The following is a 24,244-nucleotide window of genomic DNA, read 5'->3' on the forward strand; positions in this document are numbered from 1 at the left end:
ATTCAAAAATGGTGATGAATACCAGCTAGTGTGTGCGTGTCAAACTCAATCCTGTCAATAAATGATGCACTAAAACCACTCTCTTGACAGAAAATAAGATTACATAATTGTTTGTCTTCTCTTGCTTTTGGCTTTTTTTAACTTTTTCTCGCTTATTAAACGTTTATCTGTTGGACTATATGGAGGAATGATCTGGTAGTCAGATACAAATGTAATGCCACTATATAGTTGATCGATACCTTGCCCAATATCAAAGTATCTCCACAATTCCATATGTTCTGCAAAATACTGTATTGAATGGTACAAACTGACATTCTTGATAGCTTCACCTGATAACGGTGTATTATTGCATTACCTAAACCATTTCCATAGTGTAACGCTATATAAACGTATTCTGCTTTAGTCAAGTCGTTGCCTGCATTAATGAAACTGTATACAATGTTTTTTGCTGCCCCACTCTCACGATCGTATTGATCCTTACCTTTTGATGGCTCGTTGTAATCTCGTGTATACTTTATGATATATTTTTAAGTTCAAAATTGCTTTGATAGATTTAAATAGATCTAAAAACTCAGCACATACGTTTTCACCTATATGCGAAAGATTATCATATAATTTGGGGTTCGATGTGTCCGATAATGCGAAGGATGTTGAATGTAAATGCACTTCTGAAGAATCAGCACAATGAATAGGATAGCGTGTTTTCAAGTAATATTTTCCAAGTTCGAGAGAATTTGATACACCTTTGTCACATGACCTGCGCTTTACCATATCCAACAATGACATCGTCTAGCCCAGCTAAGCACTTTCTTTGTGATGGCTTGATTGTACGTAATATCCACCAGAGTGTACTCTCAGACAACGATTCATAATCTAAAAATGGCACATAATTTTTCACCTTTATTTAATTTTCTCCGAAACCTATTTTCGATTAGTTTTAGCTTATTCCATTCATGGTTTGTCACATACAGTTTTAAATTGTTAAAGCCATTTGTCACATCTCTATTTAATCTCTATTCTCTTGTTCAATAGTGAATAATCCATCAATAACATCCATATAACGCCAATATGGATTGCAACCACCTTGCTGATTCAAAATGAATTTTTTATAATTATATATTATGTTTTTATAATTTTATATTAAGTTTGAAAATTGAAAATAGATAAAACAATCGTAACGAAAAATCCATTATTTCTAAATTCTTTCTTTTCCTGATTATTTTACCAAAATTAATCAGGAAACGAAAATGCGATAGCACACAAATTTAACTAATTTGCGTTGTGTTTACTTTCTTTGTTATTTTTCTAGCTAACTCATTGTGTTTTGATGAACAAGCTTTTTATGCAATTGCTCACTACTCAACGCAGGGTCAAAGTATTGTAATTAGTAATTTACTTTTTAATTAGATTCATTAAAGGAGGCGTATTTTTTTGAAGGCAATCAAAAATATATTAACGTGGATATCATCAATCTTTGTTAAAGCAATTATCAAGTAAATTTGGTGTCAATTTTATGATAATGCCAAGGATGTAGAATTAAGGGTATTTAATTTATAAAATAATTTCCTCAATAATAAATAGAATAAAAATGGATATAAAATATACTTCTTTGTAAACAATCAAAAACATGATGTCCTTAATAAGTATCCTGACGAAATTTTATGATTTTTAAATATTTTATTCATTTTTCAAATTGATTTTTCAAGAGGCTAACTTAAGATTGCACGTAATTTTTTTTGTATATAGCCCTTTACACTTTTATGAACATATTAACAGTTAAGGTTTTTTTCAAATTTTTTAGCTTCAGTTTTTAAAGCGGTCTAAAGTTAAAATAGTCTTTTCCAAAACGTGTTTTATACGGCTAAATTTTTAAAATACCAATGCAGCCACGCGCAATTTTTTTTTTTCAATGAAGATTTCACCCACAGTTATGTTCTGATGTAAAAAAATCCATGTTGCTATGTTGGCTTCAACAGTTACGGCTTCCAAAAATTCGTATTTTTCGCAATTTTTGTACTTTTAGGCTATGATTTCAAGACAACAAAGAACGTTTTTTGTTTTTGTTTTTTTGTTTTATTCTTCTAAAACTTGTGGCGGGCTGTTATAAATAAGTTGACAAGTCATTTTAAAATAAATAATATTCCAGTTATATTTCCATAAAGTATGACATAATAGGCCGGGTAAATAAAAAAAAGCAATTGCTTTTACTTAAAAATTGGTCAGCTTTACGTGAATAAAAACTTGGTTTAGTTTTATTCATGTAAAGCTGAGCAATGGCTGAGTAAATTGCTTAACTTAACGTAAATAAAATTTGAGCAAAACTGCTAAAGGGTTTATTCACGTAAAGCTGACCATTTACTGAATAAAAGCAATTGCTCATTTTTATTCACCCGGCCTAATGCAAAATAAGCAGATTGTCTAAAATTCGTCCGATTTTCTAAGTTTTTTTTTTTTTTTTAAATTTATTTTTCTGTTTAACAATAAATAATCAACATATATATACAAGATAGAAAAAATATGTCCGTAGAACAAAGAAGTAAAATCTGGCATCAAGCACCGTTTTTGTATAGACAATAAAAAATAAAAACTTTTCTTTTTTACAATGATCTTTATAAAATAAAGAATTAAACAGACCAGGGGCTAAAAGAAGAGGAAAATGAAAATACGTCATCGCAATCTTTTCATAGAGCTCCTTTATGCATTTTCAATAGAATATAGATATTAAATTTAAAACGCTAATGGGCATAAAACTGCTGCGCTAATCAGTAAATCAAAAAATATATCAAATAAAAAAATAAATCAAATAAAATAAATACTAAAATAATTAAAATTACTTGGTAATCCCTTTAAGCACAAATGAACTCAAATTTTAAAAATTTCCTTTTTTATTAAAAACTTAAATGAACTTAATGACTTTGCCATACATTTGAATCTTTCTTGATAACTATTCCATATATTTGGTCCTCGGTATGCAATGCTATATGCAACATATTTATTAAAGTTTTGAGGCAGTTTATATGAGTTACTTATATTTGCTCTTAGATAATAGTTTTTATTTATGTTTACTTCACACCTGTTATTAAAGTTTGCAAGAAAGAGATTATTATTGAATCGATACATAAAAATTAAATGCTGATAGATATTTGTTTCAAAAACATCCATCATTTTCATATCTTTCATTATAGGTTTGGCGTGTTCACACTTATTTTTAGAGTAAATGATTCTGCTAGAATGTTTTGTTGACTATAATTTTTTTTAAATTTTGATGGTTGCGTACTTGCCCATGTTATGTTTGCATAGCTGATGAAGCAATGAATTAGTCCAAATATTAGTGTCAAAGTCTTAAACTAATATCCATGTATTAGTTTGAGACTTTGTTTATTGATATATGAGCGAACTTGATACATCTTACCAATTATATTAGTGATTTTAGATTGAATATATCTTATTTGAGGAAGCTAGGATAAATTCTCATCAACAAAAACTCCTAAGAATCTAATACTGGCTTGTTTTTTAATTAAGTTATCATTTAAGATAAGGTCAGGCAACTTAAGAGGAAGGTTTTCTTCTTGTGTTTTTTTATGGAATAATATATAGTTTGTTTTCTCTGAGTTAAGTGAGAGTTTGTTAGCCCTAAACTAATTATTTAATTTTATTTAGCTCAGTATTCATATCTAATTATAATTTCTTGATATCATTGTTAGTAAGAAATAGATTTGTATTATCAACAAACATGACTGAATTAAGTTTTAAAGATGCATTGCAAAAATATGTAAATTAAAAATAGGAGTGGACCAAGGGTAGATCTTTGGGGGACTCCATATATGACATTTAAAACTTCAGATTGTATATTACACACGTATTGTTTTCTATTGGCAAGATAACTTTAAATCCAATTGTAAGGTTTATTAATTATACCATAGCGCTTTAGTTTATCTAATAGGATGCAATGTCAACTGTGCCGAAAGCTTTTGATAAGTCAATAAATACTCCTAGAGTAAATTTTTTTTGTTTAAAACCATCAGTTATTTGATAAACTAATTCAATGATTGCATGCTCTGTTGAGAAGTTTTTTTGAAATCCAAACTGGTTTGAGTAAAACAATTTGTTTTTAATGAAGTAATTATAGATTTTATTATAAATTATATGTTCACAAAGTTTTGAAAAGACAGAAAGTGTTGATATAGGTCTATAATTGATTATGTCTGAATGTTCATTTCATTTAAAAATAGGAATTACTTTTGCTAATTTAAGTACATCAGGGAAAATCCCCAATGTTATTAAGAGCTTAAGTGTATGGATCAGAGGTCTGCTTAGACTGATTTTATTGATGGTAACTAAATCGCTATTTATTTAATCAAACCCTGGTGCTTTCTTTTTTTTTAAAGAGGAAAAGGCTTCTTCGAATTCTTTATATTCATTCTTTAATTCTTTAAACTCTTTATCATACATGATAGCGTTATTTGCGGGTTTTAGGTAGTTTTAAATGAATCAGATGTTGGACTTATTATATAGATATTAGCAAGATTAGGACCAATATTTATAAAATATTTGTTAAATTTTTCCGAGATTTGTTTTTTACAGAATATGTCAGTGTTGTTAATACTAATGGGAACTGCTTTTATCTTAATTTGTATATTCTCTTGAGGACAGGTTTCATTAAAGCAATCTAGGAATATATCTAAAAAATTATTGAAAGCTTCGTTAGTGTAATGACATCTACACACGTTGGACCACGTTTTTTGTTTTAGTCTAGTTGATAATTCGTTAGTATTACTTGTTTTAAGATTGGGTTTTTTCAAATTTATAACTTTTGGTTCACAATCAGACATGGTTTTTAAATTTCTTACAAAAAGTGATCGCTAATATCAGTCATAAATACCGCCATAATTTGTCGTTCGCCATGGCGAAAGACAGATATTTAGACCAAAATATTTTGGATTCATCATTGCATCTATTATACAAAGCCAATATGTGAAGAAAAACTAAATCGGTGACATTCAGTATTCGCAACTGTCTGATTTATATCGATAAGAATCTTAAGTATATTATTATTAGACTGAAATTTCTTAACCCGAAACTTTTTATAAAACATTTAATCTGGAAGCTTTGCCTCAGAGACGTAACTAAAAAGTTGGGTCTCTCCCACAAAAACAAGTGACAAGCCCCTATCCTAAAAATTATTTTATCTTTCCAATATTTGCTTTTTATATTAAGTTTTTATATCTAGCTTTTTATAAAACACAATTAGGAATGTAAATAACATTTATTTTATAATTTAATAAAAGATCCTCGAAACTCTGTAACATTTATAAAAAAGAAGGAACATTGAAATTATGTTTGAGAGAAGAATACTTAATTTAAAAAACTAACTTAACCTCACAAATGACTATGACATTACTTTTAAGTTCATAACAGCTATTCTATCTTCAGTAGTAGTATTTCATAGAATGCTATCAATAATAGAAAAAAAAATTGAAGAATATCTTAAAAATTTTTTTATTTGAGACGTTCCTGAGACATGCTTTTTCTTAAATATTTTTTGATTAAGTTTAATTTGCTGAAGGATCTTTCTGCTCTAACAACCGTCACATGTATTGTCATCAATAGCAGCTTGTTGTGTTTATATCTTAAAAACTGCACTTCATAAAACTGTATATGCAGTATGTTGGTTAAATCTTTTATTTTAGTTGTTTCTGTGATATCATTTTTAATAAAAATGATTTTTTTTAAATTTTCTAAAGTGTAATTTACATTTGTTAATATGTGATACAGAATTACGCAAATTCAAAGTTTGATATTATAGCTAAAAACGTAAATTATAGCTAGAAAATACTAATAATAATGTGAAACTGAACAACTGTAAGGTTTCGCTTATATTAAAAAACTTAACAACTGTAAGGTTTCGCTTATATCAAAAAACTTAACAACTGTAAGGTTTCGCTTATATTAAAAAACTTAACAACTGTAAGGTTTCGCTTATATTAAAAAACTTAACAACTGTAAGGTTTCGCTTATATTAAAAAACTTAACAACTGTAAGGTTTCGCTTATATTAAAAAACTTAACAACTGTAAGGTTTCGCTTATATTAAAAAACTTAACAACTGTAAGGTTTCGCTTATATTAAAAAACTTAACAACTGTAAGGTTTCGCTTATATTAAAAAACTTAACAACTGTAAGGTTTCGCTTATATTAAAAAACTTAACAACTGGAAGGTTTCGCTTATATTAAAAAACTTAACAACTGTAAGGTTTCGCTTATATTAAAAAACTTAACAACTGTAAGGTTTCGCTTATATTAAAAAACTTAACAACTGTAAGGTTTCGCTTATATTAAAAAACTTAACAACTGTAAGGTTTCGCTTATATCAAAAAACTTAACAACTGTAAGGTTTCGCTTATATCAAAAAACTTAACAACTGTAAGGTTTCGCTTATATTAAAAAACTTAACAACTGTAAGGTTTCGCTTATATTAAAAAACTTAACAACTGTAAGGTTTCGCTTATATTAAAAAACTTAACAACTGTAAGGTTTCGCTTATATTAAAAAACTTAACAACTGTAAGGTTTCGCTTATATCAAAAAACTTAACAACTGTAAGGTTTCGCTTATATTAAAAAACTTAACAACTGTAAGGTTTCGCTTATATTAAAAAACTTAACAACTGTAAGGTTTCGCTTATATTAAAAAACTTAACAACTGTAAGGTTTCGCTTATATTAAAAAACTTAACAACTGTAAGGTTTCGCTTATATTAAAAAACTTAACAACTGTAAGGTTTCGCTTATATTAAAAAACTTAACAACTGTAAGGTTTCGCTTATATTAAAAAACTTAACAACTGGAAGGTTTCGCTTATATTAAAAAACTTAACAACTGTAAGGTTTCGCTTATATTAAAAAACTTAACAACTGTAAGGTTTCGCTTATATTAAAAAACTTAACAACTGGAAGGTTTCGCTTATATTAAAAAACTTAACAACTGTAAGGTTTCGCTTATATTAAAAAACTTAACAATTGTAAGGTTTCGCTTATATTAAAAAACTTAACAACTGTAAGGTTTCGCTTATATTAAAAAACTTAACAACTGTAAGGTTTCGCTTATATTAAAAAACTTAACAACTGGAAGGTTTCGCTTATATTAAAAAACTTAACAACTGTAAGGTTTCGCTTATATTAAAAAACTTAACAACTGTAAGGTTTCGCTTATATTAAAAAACTTAACAACTGTAAGGTTTCGCTTATATTAAAAAACTTAACAACTGTAAGGTTTCGCTTATATTAATAAATTTAACAACTGTAAGGTTTCGCTTATATTAAAAAATTGAAAAATATAAATAATTTTTTTTGTAAATGCAAAGCATTTTAGTGAAGCTAAAGGGATGAATAATAAGTTAAAAAGAGTTTAGCAGAGTGAGATAAAAGTACAAAAGGACAGATGTCCAATGGAAAACAAAGAGTCTCAAAGTAGAAAATTACTAAAAATATGATAAGTAAAATATTGTAAAAATAAACAATAACAATAAACAATAGTCGAGATACATAAGAGTCCTTTACTGTTGTTTTACTAAATTGTCGTTAGTGTCAAGTGTGATGTGTAGACATTATCAGTGATGGAGCAGAATTATTCGTTTTATATGTAGTTATCATGTGGTATGTATTATTAAGGTGGTCAACATAAAAATAGAGATAAGTGTATCATGGACGTCTTGAGTACAGTATGGATTCGCACCTTATGGTACAGTATGAACACAAGAAGACCTCCAACTTTCGCCCGAGATCGGCATCCCAAAAGAAGTTCCACTCTGGGTCTACACCAGGGTATCTTGTCAATGTATCCCATTGTATTATCCCAAAATGACTATTCTCAGGGTATCCCGTCAGGACGATTGCCACAGACTTCTGAATTGACACTGGGATCAGAGGACACTTAGTGGGGCTCAGTACAACTTGCATACAATTGTATGTCACTTTTTTGACATGAGTGTTGATAAGTGCAGTGCTTTGTTGCAGTATAACGAGGGTTAGTGAGAGTTGTGAACTGTTTTGAGTCTTATAGATGAGTATGTAATGTAGACCGTTAATGCAGTGTACTTGTGTGTCTACTGTAATAGAATGTCTCGATGGTATGAGCTGTTAGTATAAAATTGGTTGAAAGTCATTAAAACTGGTGTAACGTAAGCTAGACGTGAATACTAGAAGTCCAATAACATGTATTTTAAAAATAACAGACTATTGCAACTAGATAATCTGGAAAATTTAAATAGAGTTACACCAATATAGTAGCAATAACTTGTGTATATATTTAACAAACTACTAATCCGTATATATATATTTTACAACTAATAATCTAAGATTATATGGAATTTTGTATAAGTTATAAGTGTAACTTTGAATATGTCACGTGACTGTAATGTTACCAGGAGTATTTGAAGTGGAGAAGAATTATTCGTTTTATAAAACAGATGGCAGGTAGCCTCTTGTCAGTTAAACAAACTGTTTGTGTAGTATGGTTGAGATAGTGTTTACTTATATTCATGGTGGCTTGTGTCTTTAGTATGAGTTTTTAGTATCAAAATAATATTAGTGGTTAGGAGCTGGTTATCAAAATTAAGTTATGTGGTATCTAGTAATAATGTGAATTTGTGTTTTTTTTATTCCTCATTAGCTTAGTAACTCTTTATTAGCATTATTATAGTATTTTAACAGTGTGAGAATGATACATTAACAATAACATGTGTATATATTTAAATATAATTTAAGTGTTATTACTTATCTTTTATAGAGGGATGTGTATGGGTGTATGCCACAGAGTTGGAGTAGAATTATTTGTTTTTTAAGTAGTTATCAGATGGTGTATGTAATAGAACTGGAGTAGAATATTTGGAGTGAAATGATTATTTTAGTGTGGTGTAGCTTGCATTATAGGTATGATAAATGTATATAGTAAAAAGATGCAGTGACTATGGAAAGAATATTAGATGTAGTATCTTTAGTGTATTTGACAGTAATTATGTATTAAATATCATGTATAACATTAGTAACATTAGAGATAACATTAGAGAGAGTAAAACAAGGTAGTACTGGGCAGTGGTTATGCATTCTGGCTATACACACATACCCACTAAATGTATATATATATATATATATATATATATATATATATATATATATATATATATATATATATATATATATATATATATATATATATATATATATATATATATATATATATATATATATATATATATATATATATATATATATATATATATATATATATATATATATATATACCCATATACATATATATACACCCATAAACATACATACATATATATAAAAAAATATGTATGTATCTGTCTACAAATATATACATAAATACATACATATGCACATACACCTACTGATAAACATAGTTACGTATATATTCATACAAACACATATGAGTATATGTGCTCACGCATGTGTATGCACACACATATTCCCCATGGACATATATATATTCAAAGACATCCATAAGTTATTTATATGTATTATGTACATTACACTCGTTATTTCACACATTTGTTGTGTTAAATAGGTGTTTGAGTAATGTTTTAATGACCCAATATGGGTTAAGTATAACACTATAGGCATAAATCAGCAAATATAAATTCTAGAAATATTAGTATAAGTCTTAGAATAACAAGCATCAGTGTATTGAGTGGTATATGATTAAAATATAGGTGTTTTATAATCCAATTATCCATGTAGTGTCAACATGACATTCTCATCAGGACCATTAATTGTCATCAGGGAGTTTCGAAGGTCTGGCGCCTGACCAATGGTCGATACCCTGTGGACACTACTTTGCCAAAATAGAGCACGTGCTCAAATTTGTAGAACACCAGTATTTTATGATGGGATGATGTGCTTTGATATTAGTTTGTTCTTTTGATGCCTAAACCTGATTAGGGTTTTAGTATATCTACATAGAAATGCCAATAGTGCCATTTACATAGATATCATTACACTTATTATATGTACCACAGCATACAACATGAGTTGATAGCCACATTGATTCATATTTAAAATATCTAACCACAGTTAGGAACACAGTAATAAGTAACTTAGTGAAAAAAGCAAAATATATAAATATAAATAAATATTTTGATACATAAGCATAGTATGTGAATATAATTGTGAATAAAACAAAGTCAAGTAATAAAGGTATGTGTGCTTATTCTCTTAGGTTCAAACAACAATATAAACAAACAGCTAGATATCATATAACAAATATTATGTTACACGGAAATATAGCATAAATTGGTATTCAAGTCAAAACATATCTATAATTTTTAACTACAATTATGAACATAAAAAGAATTATATGTTATAAACACATAGATGTAATCATGAACACATAAATAAACAAATAACCATTAACATATAACCAGAAAACATAGGTTCCATAAAACCTTTCATTGTTGTTATAAAAGTTCAATATAACACAATATAAGACAGAAAACAATCAATGGTGTGTAGAAAATATAAAGATTGATAAGAATATTCTTACGTTTACATACCAAGACCACGTGAATATAAACAAATTTAAGTAATTTTAAACTTACCGCTCCGTTGCAAAGCTAAAATAATTTTTTTTTTCCTCTTTATTACAATCTTTAACAAATCTAAGTAAAATAAAAAGTTATCTTACATTAATTTAAATTAATCACAAATAAAGAAATCGTTAGGAAATAAAGAAAGATAGCAGAATAAAGAAACGGAAAACTCGTAGACGACCATGCTGTCTTGTCACCGAGAAACCGCTCAGTAATCTTTCGTTAAACTGGTAGAGCTGATAAGATTCACGAAATAATACGAGTAAGATTTGTAAATCTCTGCGGGGCTCCCTGAGCTCAACCCTCCCTAAACCCCCCTACCCTCCCGAAATGCGGGGTTTTGCTCCCTCTAGTAACGCCACTGCTTTGTCTTTGTTTGTTTTTTAAAGTAGCAGAGTTATTTTAGAATTATTAAAATAGTCTTGTATAATATCTATACAAACCAAATTAATTAAAATGCTCAAATAGAGATCATCATTGGAAACAATACAAGCATGTTGTTAGATTGATACGTAGATGGCAGTATAATAAGTCTATAACTTGGATCTTAATTACTTAAATTAAATTCGATTTAATTTGTTAGGTATAAAGCTCAGTGACGGATCCAGGAATTTTTGGTGGTAATGGTGGGGGTGGGGAGTTATGTTAAACTAGTTTTGTATATTGTATCACATTTGCGTCTTCTAAAAAAAAAAAGCCTCTATTTCTAAGATATTATAGGACTTTCAGATTCTGGTGGGGGAGGGGAGCGCATTTCACATCCCACCATTCTTAGACACGTCACTGATAAAGCTCGCATAACTGCTAGTGGAGGACACGATAAATTTAATTAAATAACAAAAAGAATTTTGAATTTTATTTGCCTTAAGGTATTTTTTTTTACTTTTAAATATTTTTAAAAGTTTGTTTTATAATAAGGACGGAAATAGGGCAAAAATGTCTTAGATTTGTTAATTTTCTTTAAAAACTAGAGTAATTCTAGATGTTCTGAGATGGTTTTAAAACATTGCTTTTTTAATCTAACACGTTAGCATATAAAAAAAAAACTGTGATTTTCTGAAATACAATTATAAACAATTATACTTCTATACAATTATATTTCTGCAATATTATAAAACTTTTAACAGTTTTTATAATATTGCAGACGATCACAGTTTTTTCATATACTAACACAATTCATTTATATACTATATGCAATACACGCTTTTATTGAAAGTGTGATTTGTCTATATTTTTGTAAATCTTTTTCTAAAAATCTGTGTCAACTCACTAAATTTCTTCTTAATTTAGACTTGAATATTTTTTTTCTCCAAATAAATAAGGTAATATTTATAATGCTGCTAAAAGTAAGAGCTTGTGTAACAAATTCGGTCTCATAAAAATTTACAGTTTATTTAAAAAAACTTAATCGAGAATGAAATTGTTTTTTATTCATTTTAGATTTGTCGTTTCAATTTTTCAAAAATATGTCCAACCTCAAAAATATTGACAGAAGTGGCATTGACAACGTTTTCCGGTAATTTAACACGATTTAACACGATTTAACACGATTTAACACGATTTAACACGATTTAACACGGTAATTTAACACGATTTGTAAAAAATTGATGTTCATTGTTTTTTAATAACTCTCATACTAGTTTGAATTTATGTCCCCGCTTTTGGTTGTTATTTTTATTTTCTTGAAAAGAAAACGATTTTTGATTGCATTAATTTACAATATCGAAGCTATTTACTATTTTAAAACATTGAATTAGGTCACCTTTTAGGAAGGTAGGAACTCTACTCTTTGAGCAATTGAACACCTAAAATCTTTAATCTTTCATTGTGTTCTAGTTTTCAGAGTAATGGAATCAGATTATTTGCTTTATATTGTACTTTATCCAACTCAATTATACCTTTTTTATAGTGATATTGCAAATTTTAAGTTGCCGATTTTGCAAATTTTAAATGAGATCAAACAAAGTGTACAATTTTTTGAGTAGTTTAATATTCAAATAAGTGAACATGTTGTTTATCATTCTAAGCATTCTATTTACTTTTTTTGATGCATACATTACTTGACTATGATGATTCATACTGTTTGACAAAAAAATACCGAAAATCAATTTCTTCCTTTGTGCTGCATAAATTATTTTATTCATTACTTTTTGATAGAATTGTTTAGATGTAGTTATTATTTGATTTGTCAAGATGCATCAACTTACATTTTGTATGATTCAAGTAAAGAAGCAATGTTTCTGACCATTTTGCTATTTCGTTTGTGTCATCTTTTAATTCATTTTTATCGTCACTGTTATTTTCTTTTCATCAGCATACAATTTATTTACATTTATTAATAGTTCTGGAAAATCATTTATATATATTATGAATAAAATAAATCCAAACACAAAACCTTGTGGGACTCTAACTCCAAAGCTTTTTCTAATGAAAAAGCTCCCATTACTACTTTTCGTAGGCAATTTTTTTAGAAATAATTCAATCCACTTTAAAATTTGATCAATAATTCCATAACAATAAAATCGTGGATCAAATATGTGCATAACAAGCTGTTGTGTCGTAGTGGTTAGAGCGTTTGCCTTAGAAGCAGGAGATCTAGGTTCATAACGAACTCTGGACATATACTCGCGTCACGGTAAGGAAGTTAACGGTCTGTGACAAGACCTTTAGGTCTTCTTGGGGCAGATAAATAACGAAATAAAAAAAAATAAAAAAACAACATCAAACGCTTTAGCAAAATTCCGTCATACTTTGTTGTTGCTAAATGTTTTGCATGTATGATAGATGGAGTAGTTTTAAATATAGGATCGTTCATGTAAGATCTATAAATACATCCTTAAATAAAGCGTTCGTTGACTAAAATAATTTTACGCCATTCTTGTTTCAATTCATTAGATTACTTTACATTCAAGATTTAATTGAGTTGTTTACATATATGGCCACTCTCCCGCCTTTAAATTTGATACAATCTTTACGGTAAAGGGTATAATTTTCAATAATTGATGAAGAGATTTCCACCCCTCCAAATTTCCGTTATGAAAACTAGATGATGCTTACTGCTATATTGGCAATAAATTCCTAGATTTATTTAGCAATGTAACATTTTTATAATAGAAAAATAATTTATCAACAAAAACATTTTTTAAAGTGTTATTTTTATTTATAGTTATTAGATTACTTGACTTAGATTACTATTGAATGCTACTATATGAAGACTGTTTGATTATTTAACATTTTGGAAGATAAACAGCATTCATGCTTTATAATGGTTGATGAGATATACGTTAAAGCAACTGTTACATTTTATGATGGTAAATCTATGGTCAAGCTCAGGAAAACTTACATAAACTTGCCAGAACACTCCTTGTTGCAGTGAATAAATGCTTATTTGCAGGAACTACAATAGTTGTTAATATGGTACTGGTGTCTAACTTGGATTTTCAATGTAGTGTTGCTAAATCAATTGTATCGGAAAATTTAGTTCTATAATTTAGAATAACAATTCAATTATAAATCAGAAACAACTTAAAAGTCTTTTTACTTTTCTGCAAGTTTTTCTTGATCTATGGAAAATTATATGTACGAAGAATGACTGATGTTGTAAGCAAGAGCGAATCCAGCCTTTTTTGGTATTTGAGGGGTTTTTTTCTAAATGTCTTACAGACATTTAGCAAACTCCTAACATTTATACGTTTATACTTATGTTAAATAAGAATGCTTTGCAAAAAATTGCAATAGTTGGAGTTTGGTAACAAAACCCTAAAATTTTGACTACTCCCTGTCTCATACGTGAGAGCGACAAGTTGATAAAATATTTTTTTTACTATTCTTAACTAAATTTATGTTGCTCAAGAAATTTTAAATTTCATAGTATGATCTTTTAGCGTTCAAAAAATTATGACCAATTAAATGTGTCACCCCTCATTGACTTTATATAGTGATAACTTTTAAACGCTTAGTATCTTATACTATGAAATTTAAAATTTATCGATAAATATTAGTTTTGTTGAGAAAAGTTAAAAAAAATATTGCATCAACTTGTTGCTCTCGCGTTTGCTTTAAAATTGGAAAGTTTTTTGCTCCCATACTTTAATAATTGCAACTTTTCGCTAAGCATTCTTATTTAATATAAGAATAAACGTAAATGTTTGGTTTTCGCTCCAAGTTTGGAAGTTAGCTCAAACACCAAAAAATGCTGGATCCGTCTCTGTATAGAAAATATTCGTCTACAAAAATTGTAGACAAAAATATTGGTATTTTGTTCGATGTTTTAATCACCGTAAAGCCACTAAAATGGTACATATTTATTTAGAGTTATTTATTTAACATCTTTAGTCAATTTATTTTACTTTATAAATCCATTTGCTAGTTGTCGAGAAGTCCTTGAAACCATTTTCTCAACTATTGGCTGGTCACAATCAGTAACATCAATAAATTGTAATGTCAATTGTATTGACAGTAATGTCAATAAATTTAAATTTTATTCAAGATATTAAAATTGAAAGTTCCACAAACATAGATAAGTCTGGCTATTCAATTTTTCGAAGAAAAAAAAATTGTCACCAAAAGTGCAAGAAATGTATAAGTGCAGTGACCTCTGCAAAGAAATCTAATATAATTACTGGCATGTTTTGCACTTCAGCAAGTAGTCAATATGCGCCCCCATTGTTTGTGCTTCTGCGTTAAAAAATTAGAGTAAACTCATACAATGAAGCACCTGTTGCATCAAAAGGAGTTTATTAACTGATTGAATAAAGTAATTTACTGTGTGGTTTATTATTTTTACAGCTAAAAAATCGATCAAATTTAGTTTTGATCTAAACGGAAGGGTTTACTAGTCACACCAAGAATCTAAACTTGATTCTTCTTGTACGAAAAGTTCTTAAAATTTATCAATCATTTTAATCACAAACTGCAAACGCTTTTAATTTTTGTTGTATGAATTCCAATGATGACGATTAGGTCATTTTTGCAAAAAAAGTTACAGATAAGTCACTAACAATGACAAATCTTAACAAATGTATGAAATGCGGTACGAAAGCGTATTTACAAACAGTTTGTTGAATGAATGACGGGTTTACGAAAACATACAACCACTAATTTAAACGTAAAGCTTTTACAGAAAAAGATTTTATATTTGCAGATGGAGAACTTTGATTACCTATTTTTGTATCTGCATTATTGATTTCTAACAATACTGAAGCAAAACACGATAAGACATTGACATCGCAAGATCAGTTAGTTTTTACAAGACCAACAGAAAATCAGTTAAAAGTAACGTTAAAAAAATATTTTAGGGAACGTAATTAGGGTTTTTCGGACAAAAACTCGACTAGTCCAAGGGTAAATACAAAGGTCCAATACTTTTTTTGACCAATTTTGGTCAATTTTGAGTTTCCATGATTATAAATAACAAATTTTAAAACAACCCCATTATGCCAAAAAATTTAAAAGTGCATGACTATTTCCCCCAATGTACCGATTTGAAAAGTGATAATGCAAAATGCAAAATGTGTTTATCGATAATATCAAACAAAGATGGTAAAAATCTTTCTAAAGCCGAAAGAGATGTTATGAATTTAATTCATAATTTTTATAAAAAAAAGAAGTGAATTTATTAGAATTATTACAGGAAAATTTCAAGAAAACCGATGATGATGAATGGATGATTATGAAATTCGGAAATATTTTAATTTAATTTAACTCAATTGACATTGACTTGACTCTGTGTATAATCTGGCTTTTGTGAGAATTTTTAACTCGTTCAGTACAATTAAATGTAGTACAGCTGCACAATTAGTTGAAAAAGAAGAACAACATTTAAACACATATAATATTAATTTAAAAAACATATAGTTGGTTTTACCGGCAACAGTGCAAGTGTAATGACAAAAATAGGCGAGAATCTTTTAGTCTTTATAGTTTGTGTTTGAATACACTATACATTTAGTTGTTTGTGACGTACTATATAAAAGAAAAAAAATACCGTCATACAAGATGAAGATGACCATCGTCAAGATGGCATTGATGATGGTCAAAATGAAATATATTATTCTGAAGAGAGCAAGGATTACGTCGAAGAATACGGACAAGTTGAATTAACAAATGTAGACAGTATAAAAGAAAATATAAAATTTGTTCGTATAACTTATACATTTTTTAAAAGTTCTTCTGTGTAAAATAACATTTTTCTTCTAGTATTTCTCCATACATATAACATTTACAAGTTTTGTAAATTAAAGGTGTAATATTTACAAGTTTCGAAAGTCAAAATATACAATAAAATTTATAATTAAAAACAGTATGGGCAGGACTTCAAGAAGATCGTGATGATCTTATCACAAAGCCCTTACAATATGATTATTATATATTATGATTATGTTAATTGTAAATATATATAAGGTATATACAACTATATTTTGCAATATATTTTGAAATATTTTGCAAGAAAAGATCAAAATAGTTTTAGACTTAAGAACTCGTTGGAACTCATAACTCGAAATAATATCTAGATTTTTTTAATTATTTGATATTATTAAAGAAGCTCTTCAAGATATTGATTTGTATTAGTATATTATTAATATAATATATAATACATAAAAATATTAAAATTGAATTATTACATGAATTAGACAATGCTACAGCTTTTTAAATTAACTATTGAAGCTCTCAGCTATATATATCGATGTATATGTATCGATGCTAATATTGCCACAGCTCAACTAGCAATTGATTTTATGTTGAGATGATTAAAAGAATCCAATGGTAATTTAAGTAGAGATTAATGATGAAATAATAAATAGCCGTAAAAAGCTAAAACTAGAAGAGCTATTAGATTCTCTTGTAAATGCTTTCAAAGAAAATACAAACATTTACAACAGATAAACTAAAGAGATTATTTGATGGGGAGGAAGAACAGCAAAACACACATTATGAACAGGAACATTCAACTGAAAATAACAAAATGCTTCAGGAAATGCTCTAGCATTAACACTGGAAGGAGAGCTACACAAAACAGTAGAATATGCGAAATATTTAATTTTGTCAAGTTGCGAAGATAAACTTGCTGATCTTAAAAAATAATTTTTATGGTTTTTAAAAACTAAAAAACAAACTGCACGTTTAGAAAAATTGTCAAGCGTAAATGACGATAAAATCAATATTAACAAATTCCGAACAAACATTTTGTGTAGCACTTAACTTAAGAATTCGTTGTAGATCATCGGACAATTTATTGAGTGCATTAGTTTTTTTTAAAGTTTTATTTTTTTAAGTAAAAAATAATTGTTCTGGTATGTATTAAACACTTATAAGTATTTTAATTTAGTTTATTTTTGATAGTACATTTACATGCATTTTATTATAAATTATGCAATATTTATAAAAAGTAATATCAAGTTTATTTGGTAGTTTAACATCATAAAAAAAGTATAGAATAATATATTTGCTTTAGACATTGAAGCCGGCTAAAAATTGCTTTATTTACCATAACATTTACCAAACCTCTTTTTTTAATCGGGGTGAACAAAAAATATTCTCTCATGCTATTGATAAAATTGCGAGAAAAAAAGACGAGTTTGATCTGGACTTGAAAAATAATCTTAGGTTCGACTTGGGCTTGCCGAATCTAAAAAGACCAGGTATTCCCAAACCCCAAACGTAATAATGCCAAGTAGGTAAGTTTATAAAAGACCACAGCCAAAAAGAACAGAAAATACTAGACTGAGCACAAAGCATTTCAATTAAAGTGGTTGCAGTTTGTACAGCTCCTCTACCTGCTTGTGTCTTCCGCTATTTTGTCGCCATGCTGTATCTTGTTGTTATTGCTGCGGTTAGTGTCTTTTTAATTTTTGCTTTCTTCTTCAATATCATTTATTTTGCTTGTTTTCTTTATTTGTATTTTTTATAATTTTTTCGTTTCTTTGTTGTTGTTTTTTTGGTTTAAAATCTATGCATGGTATTTCTTCTGTTGTAGTTTCAGAGTGTTGTTTTTGTTGTGCTTGTTCTTCTTATTCTTTTAGCTTCGGCAGCCTCGTTCCTCTTTTGTGTTTTTTTTTTACTTTCTTTTTAACATTCTCAGGAAGACTTATATCTATTTGGTCGTTGTCTAGAATAACAAACTTAGAATCTTTTTTTTTTACTTGTATATATTGAGTTTTCTACTTCTCCTTTTTGCTCTGTTTCGCGTTCTTGTTGTTTTTTAGTTTCCATTGGGATGGGCTGGTTTATTTGAGTTTATTTTAGTCTTGTAAAACTGTTTGTTTTTTTTTCAATTCTTATCTTCTTTAGAAATCTTAGGATGGTGAATTAAAATAAACCCTCATGAATTTTTTATTCATGAGGGTTTTTTTAATTCACCATCCTAAGAGAGAAGTTAATAAGGCAAGTAGCTGGCTGACGGTAAAATATACAATATATATCTACGTGCATGTGTCAAAAATCTGGCAAGTAATCAAAGGTTGTCAGATTGTATAACAAAAAAAGTATTGCAAAGAAAAGAGGGTTGAAGTCTAAAAAAAGAATAATATCGAAGCCGCAAGAATTAAGCGCGCAAAAACTACCGGAAAAATAAAAGCATACAAAACTTTAACAAAACAAAGTACATAGGCTATTGAGGAGAATAAATAAAAATGTAGGCCTTTATATGAAAAAAGTGGAAATTTTATTTTTGTGGTGAATGCTAAGCTAGTTATAAAATAATATCTGGTACAAGGAAAGCTAAGGAAATGCTGCAATGTGTTTCATATAAAAAGTAATTTCACGAGAACTGTGTCAAAGAAATGGAATTGAAGGTGGTAATGATGTATTTTCATGAAACGACTTCGTCAAATAACTCTGTAGTTTTAAACTGCTAACTTGATGGTGTTTTTTTAAACAAGAACCAAAGTTAATTTTTTATACTGATTTGTGTTGCAAGTCTGTTATGGCGAGGTAGTTTTAGTAAACTGTTATAATCTATTATGTAATCTGTTTTTTCTTCTTCTGGGTTTTATGTTCTAAAATATGTTATTTATCATTGTCTATTTGTTTACATTATTTAAACACATTTCATTAATTTAATTTGGATATATAAATCTGTATATGTATGTATGTGTATATATATATATATATATACATATATATATATATATATATATATATATATATATATATATATATATATATATATATATATATATATATATATATACATATATGTATGTATGTGTATATATATCTATATATATATCTATATATATATATATATATATATATATATTCACACCAAGTCATTAAATAGTTTTAAAGCTAAATTTTACAATTTATAACAATAACGGGTATTATTTCTTCTCACTATGCTCTGCATCAATGTATATTGTTTTTACAGCAAATATATTACTATTTACAAAATGTTTTTATTAGAAATGAAATGTCTATAACTGAATACTTTTTTTACTAAATTTGCATTAGTCGTTTAAGAAAATACTAATAAAACTCAATAAGATGTTCGTATTACCCGCATATACACGGTGCTGTGCAACCCAGATCAAACAATAAATTACAATCCGCAAAATCCGCAACGTAAAAATTGCAATAGCCAACTTTGCACAATACGAATTCTATGTTTAAATTAAAATCATTTTAGTTTGTTACACAAAATTATTATAAATTCACTATTCTATTCCATTCTTGTATTTATAAGCTAAGGAGCTTGATTACAGTTACTTAAGCGACATCAGCTTTTAAACGACAATATTAAATATATAACCGAAACACGAGAATTATGGTCAGATATCGATACGATCAGATAGTGTGACAACGTCAACTGTCTGGGTAGCTTTCGGAACATTAGTTCCTGAGACAACGTGATCACTAACCGAATGCATAGGAATATCTATCGATAGTGTCGTCGAATCATCGTTATTTCGAAGTTGACGAGGGTGTTGGGTGAGTCGAAAACTTGAAAGTGACGAAGTTGTTATAAACTGAACTCCTCCATTCGCAGATAACGTAACTGGTATAAGATTAGTACCTAAAAAAATTAAAAAAAAACAACAACTAAAAAAATTTAATCAATTCATTAGATGTAAAAATTCATTTTAAAGTTAAATCGTTAACTTCGCTTTTTCTCTTAAAACCATTTTGCACAATGTATTATGGTATTTTTATGTACATGAATGTAAACAACAAAATAAGTATGTAGAATAGCTAAGAAACTGAGATTTTCTTTCACAGCTATTAACACGTTAACTTCAAGTAGTTGGAGTAAACCTTCCTAGCGGTAGCATGTTTGACGTCAAAGAAAGCATAACAACAAGCATACCAAACAATGTTGTTCAACTGAACAAAGAAAAACTATGACTGCATAAAATAAACAGAAAAGACTTTTGGCCGACATCAGTACGCAGGATATCTTTTAAATATTTTGAAGGTGGCAAGAAAACTTGTGTGAAGATACCAACTAATACTAACTAGTAAAACTGTTAAATCATTTGTGAGAAATCTATGAGAAAAACTCATAATAATAAAGAATTGCCCCTAGCAAAAAAAGAAAAATAGTCACAAGAAAGTAAACTGAAAGAAGTGGCCTCATTAAAAAGTAAAAGTTTTTAAACTTGAAAATATCCTTATTTACAAGTTTAAGAGCTGTTAAGAAGAGCAATATTTTTAAAAACTTTTAATAAGAGCAATATCTTCATTTTTAATACACCATCGACAAACTCATGATATCAAACTGCTATCACAGTTTTTTTTATAAATATTTTTAACAATAAAGTTGAGGGTGAAATGTTTTTTCTATCTAAATTATTACAGCTTTTATAGCTACATATCCAGTTTTTTGGAAAACATTTTATACATATACGTCGCATGGAGTTTTTTCATTGATGCTGAAACAATATACTTAACTAAAATAAAACATTTCTCACCAGGAATGTTTGATTTAACTCTAATCCTTATTACATAGTTTTCTATAAATAACTGGTAACCAGCTACTTCATGCTGTATTGTTTTATATACATTATAAGTTAATAGATGTTGATTTATTATAGGAGGCAAAAATTTTATGTCTTATGACATAAATTCAGATACCTCTCTAGAAAAACTTTTTTTATCATTTTTAAAACAAAATTTGTAATTAGACAAAATGCTGTCTGTTATGGAGCTTCACCAAAGTTTTTTAAAGAACTAACAGGATATTTATAATACCCTGTTAGTTCTTTAAAATATTTATAAATAAAATTTACTTAAAATACCAATTTACAGAAATATATTATAAAATACGATTTATAGAAATATATTTATATAATTCATTAAATATATTTTTTAGTTTTATAATATCTTCTAAACAAGCTTTAACTAAAATTGCGTATAAAATAAGGAATTGATAATCTAACAAGCTAGAAATAAACACATTATTTTACTGGTTATTATAAACTTTAAACAATTAGATTGCAGAGTTTTAATGCCATACAAATACTCAAAAAAGGACCACTTCTAAACAAGACTTTAAATAAATTAATTGTTAAATTATAAATAATTAGCATTTCATTCAATGCCAAGACACGATAATCAATATGGCAGTTTTATTGCCTTTTCATTTTTATTTATTTCTTAAATGTATTTTCTTAGAAATATTTTAACTAAGGATACTGCAATTAGCTAAAATTCATTGTTGTCAAGTTCTTTTTATGAAAGGTTTAAAACTATTGAATACTTTTTGCTACCATTAGTATACAAAAATAAAGAAGAATTGGGTATAGTTGTATAAATGGATTTTATAATATATATATATATATATATATATATATATATATATATATATATATATATATATATATATATATATATATATATATATATATATATATATATTAGGGTGTCCATTCAAAATTAAAAAAATTCCAGCACTTTTTACTTCATTTAGATGTTTTTCCAGGATTTTGGTCCATATCTCTTTCCAGAATCAGTATTGAAAAAGCACTTAAATTCCAGCACTAATGATATTTTTAAAGTGATACAAAAATTGTCTTAACGGCAATCACTGTACTTATAAACATAAAAGTATGTAATCTAAAACTAAATACTACATAAATTTGTGCACTAAAACTTAATCAAAAAAACTGTAATAAATTAAAAAAGCATTAACACTATAAATACTATACTCAACACCATTGAGAATTATATATTCAGAAAAAAAGACAACAAAAGCAAGGACTTCCATAACACATTTTTTTTTAACAAATTTCAGAACTACCAAAATAAATTAAACTTAATCAAACTCTGAAGAGTCATAGAGTCATAAACTTAATCAGTCAAGAGTCAACAACAAGTCAACAACAAGAGTCAATCAGTCAAGAGTCAACAAGAGTCAATCAGTCAAGAGTCATAAACTTAATCAAACTCTGAAGAGTCATAACAATGACCGAAGCACAAATTTAAGTAATTAACTTATAAAAAAAACCTAAAAACAAAAACAAAATATTCATGACAGCTAACAAATAACTATTTAAAATAAAGAACTACTTGTAGGCTTCCAAGTTTCTAGTTATTATATGCAAAAAACTCTTGTGAAAGGCACAATGCATATAAAGCATTTTTTATCTTAGTTAAGATTAATAAATTGCAAAATTTCTCAATAAATCACAAAATCAGAAAACTTTAAAGGAGAAACAACATAAGATAATAATAACAATAAGATAAACTGAAATAAAATAAGACAGTCATTTGTTAACAAAAACTAACTTGACAATTTTTTTTCTTATTTTCAAGTTCTTCAATTTGTTTTTCTATAAACTTAACCGCTTATTTAGTTTCAATACTTTTTCTTTTTAATCTATTCTCTTTCTTAACATAACTCAGGTCACTTTTTTTTCTGCAAGCTCCATACACTCTGTAATCTTGTTTTCCATCATTAAAATAGCTTTTTTTGCAATCTTGACTTTTGATTTAATTTTTTGATGACAACTGTGATATGCATCGCTTTTTGTTCTTGCTTTGTTTTTTCTTTCTCCTTTTTAGCGTTATCCAACTCAATTATATATTTTTGATGGGCTGATAGAAAAGCTTTGACCAATAATGCTGTGATTTGAACTGTGTGTGGTTTTAAACCATTGGCAATTAGATGGTCCTTTACGTTTCTCCGGGATATAATAATCGAAGGTGTCATGTTTGTTTTAACAGAAGAGTTGCTTACGCTAAAACCACACTTAACAGCAGCCTGGCCATGACTAAGTGTTAAAATTAATTTAATGACAAAAGATAACTTAATGTAATTGCTGATACAAGGATATTGAAAAGAAAAATCATTGAGACAATCCCTTGGATGAATAGACTTAAAAGATTCTTGCTTTATGGCTTTAACTTCATTATCTTCTGGCATTGACTTCATTATCCATAAAATCTATAAACTGAGATAACACCACATTGCTGTGGTGATATCCATAAAATCTATAAACTGAGATAACATCACAAGTCACATTGCTGTGGTGATAAAATCCTTAAACTTGTGAGTACCCAAGTAAAGTTTTCAAATGATCAACCAATTTTTGTTTAGTCAACTTCATCAAGACATTAAGGTCAAAGATACTGGATGCTCTTATCAATGAATAATTCAATGGAGATTCGTCACAAAAGCTTTTCGCCATTGAAACACAAATTT

The 24,244-nt window shown here is 27.8% G+C and overlaps 1 protein-coding gene across 7 annotated transcripts in view; it reads right to left on the minus strand.

The window, feature by feature from the left end:
• Positions 1-19,906: 19,906 nt before the first annotated feature.
• LOC100204750 (DNA-binding protein P3A2) overlaps positions 19,907-24,244 on the minus strand; it is a 32,023-nt gene continuing 27,685 nt past the window's right edge. For 6 of the 7 annotated variants that reach the window (XM_065818343.1, XM_065818340.1, XM_065818337.1 and 3 more), the window contains one exon: positions 19,907-20,617. In XM_065818343.1, coding sequence (XP_065674415.1) covers positions 20,373-20,617 — 245 coding nt within the window. In that variant the 3' untranslated portion in view covers positions 19,907-20,372. The remainder of the gene's footprint in view (positions 20,618-24,244) is intronic. The other variant, XM_065818338.1, reaches the window with a different exon arrangement.

This window comes from Hydra vulgaris, chromosome 14 (genome assembly GCF_038396675.1).
Source record: "Hydra vulgaris chromosome 14, alternate assembly HydraT2T_AEP".
In the NCBI taxonomy this organism is placed as follows: domain Eukaryota; kingdom Metazoa; phylum Cnidaria; class Hydrozoa; order Anthoathecata; family Hydridae; genus Hydra; species Hydra vulgaris.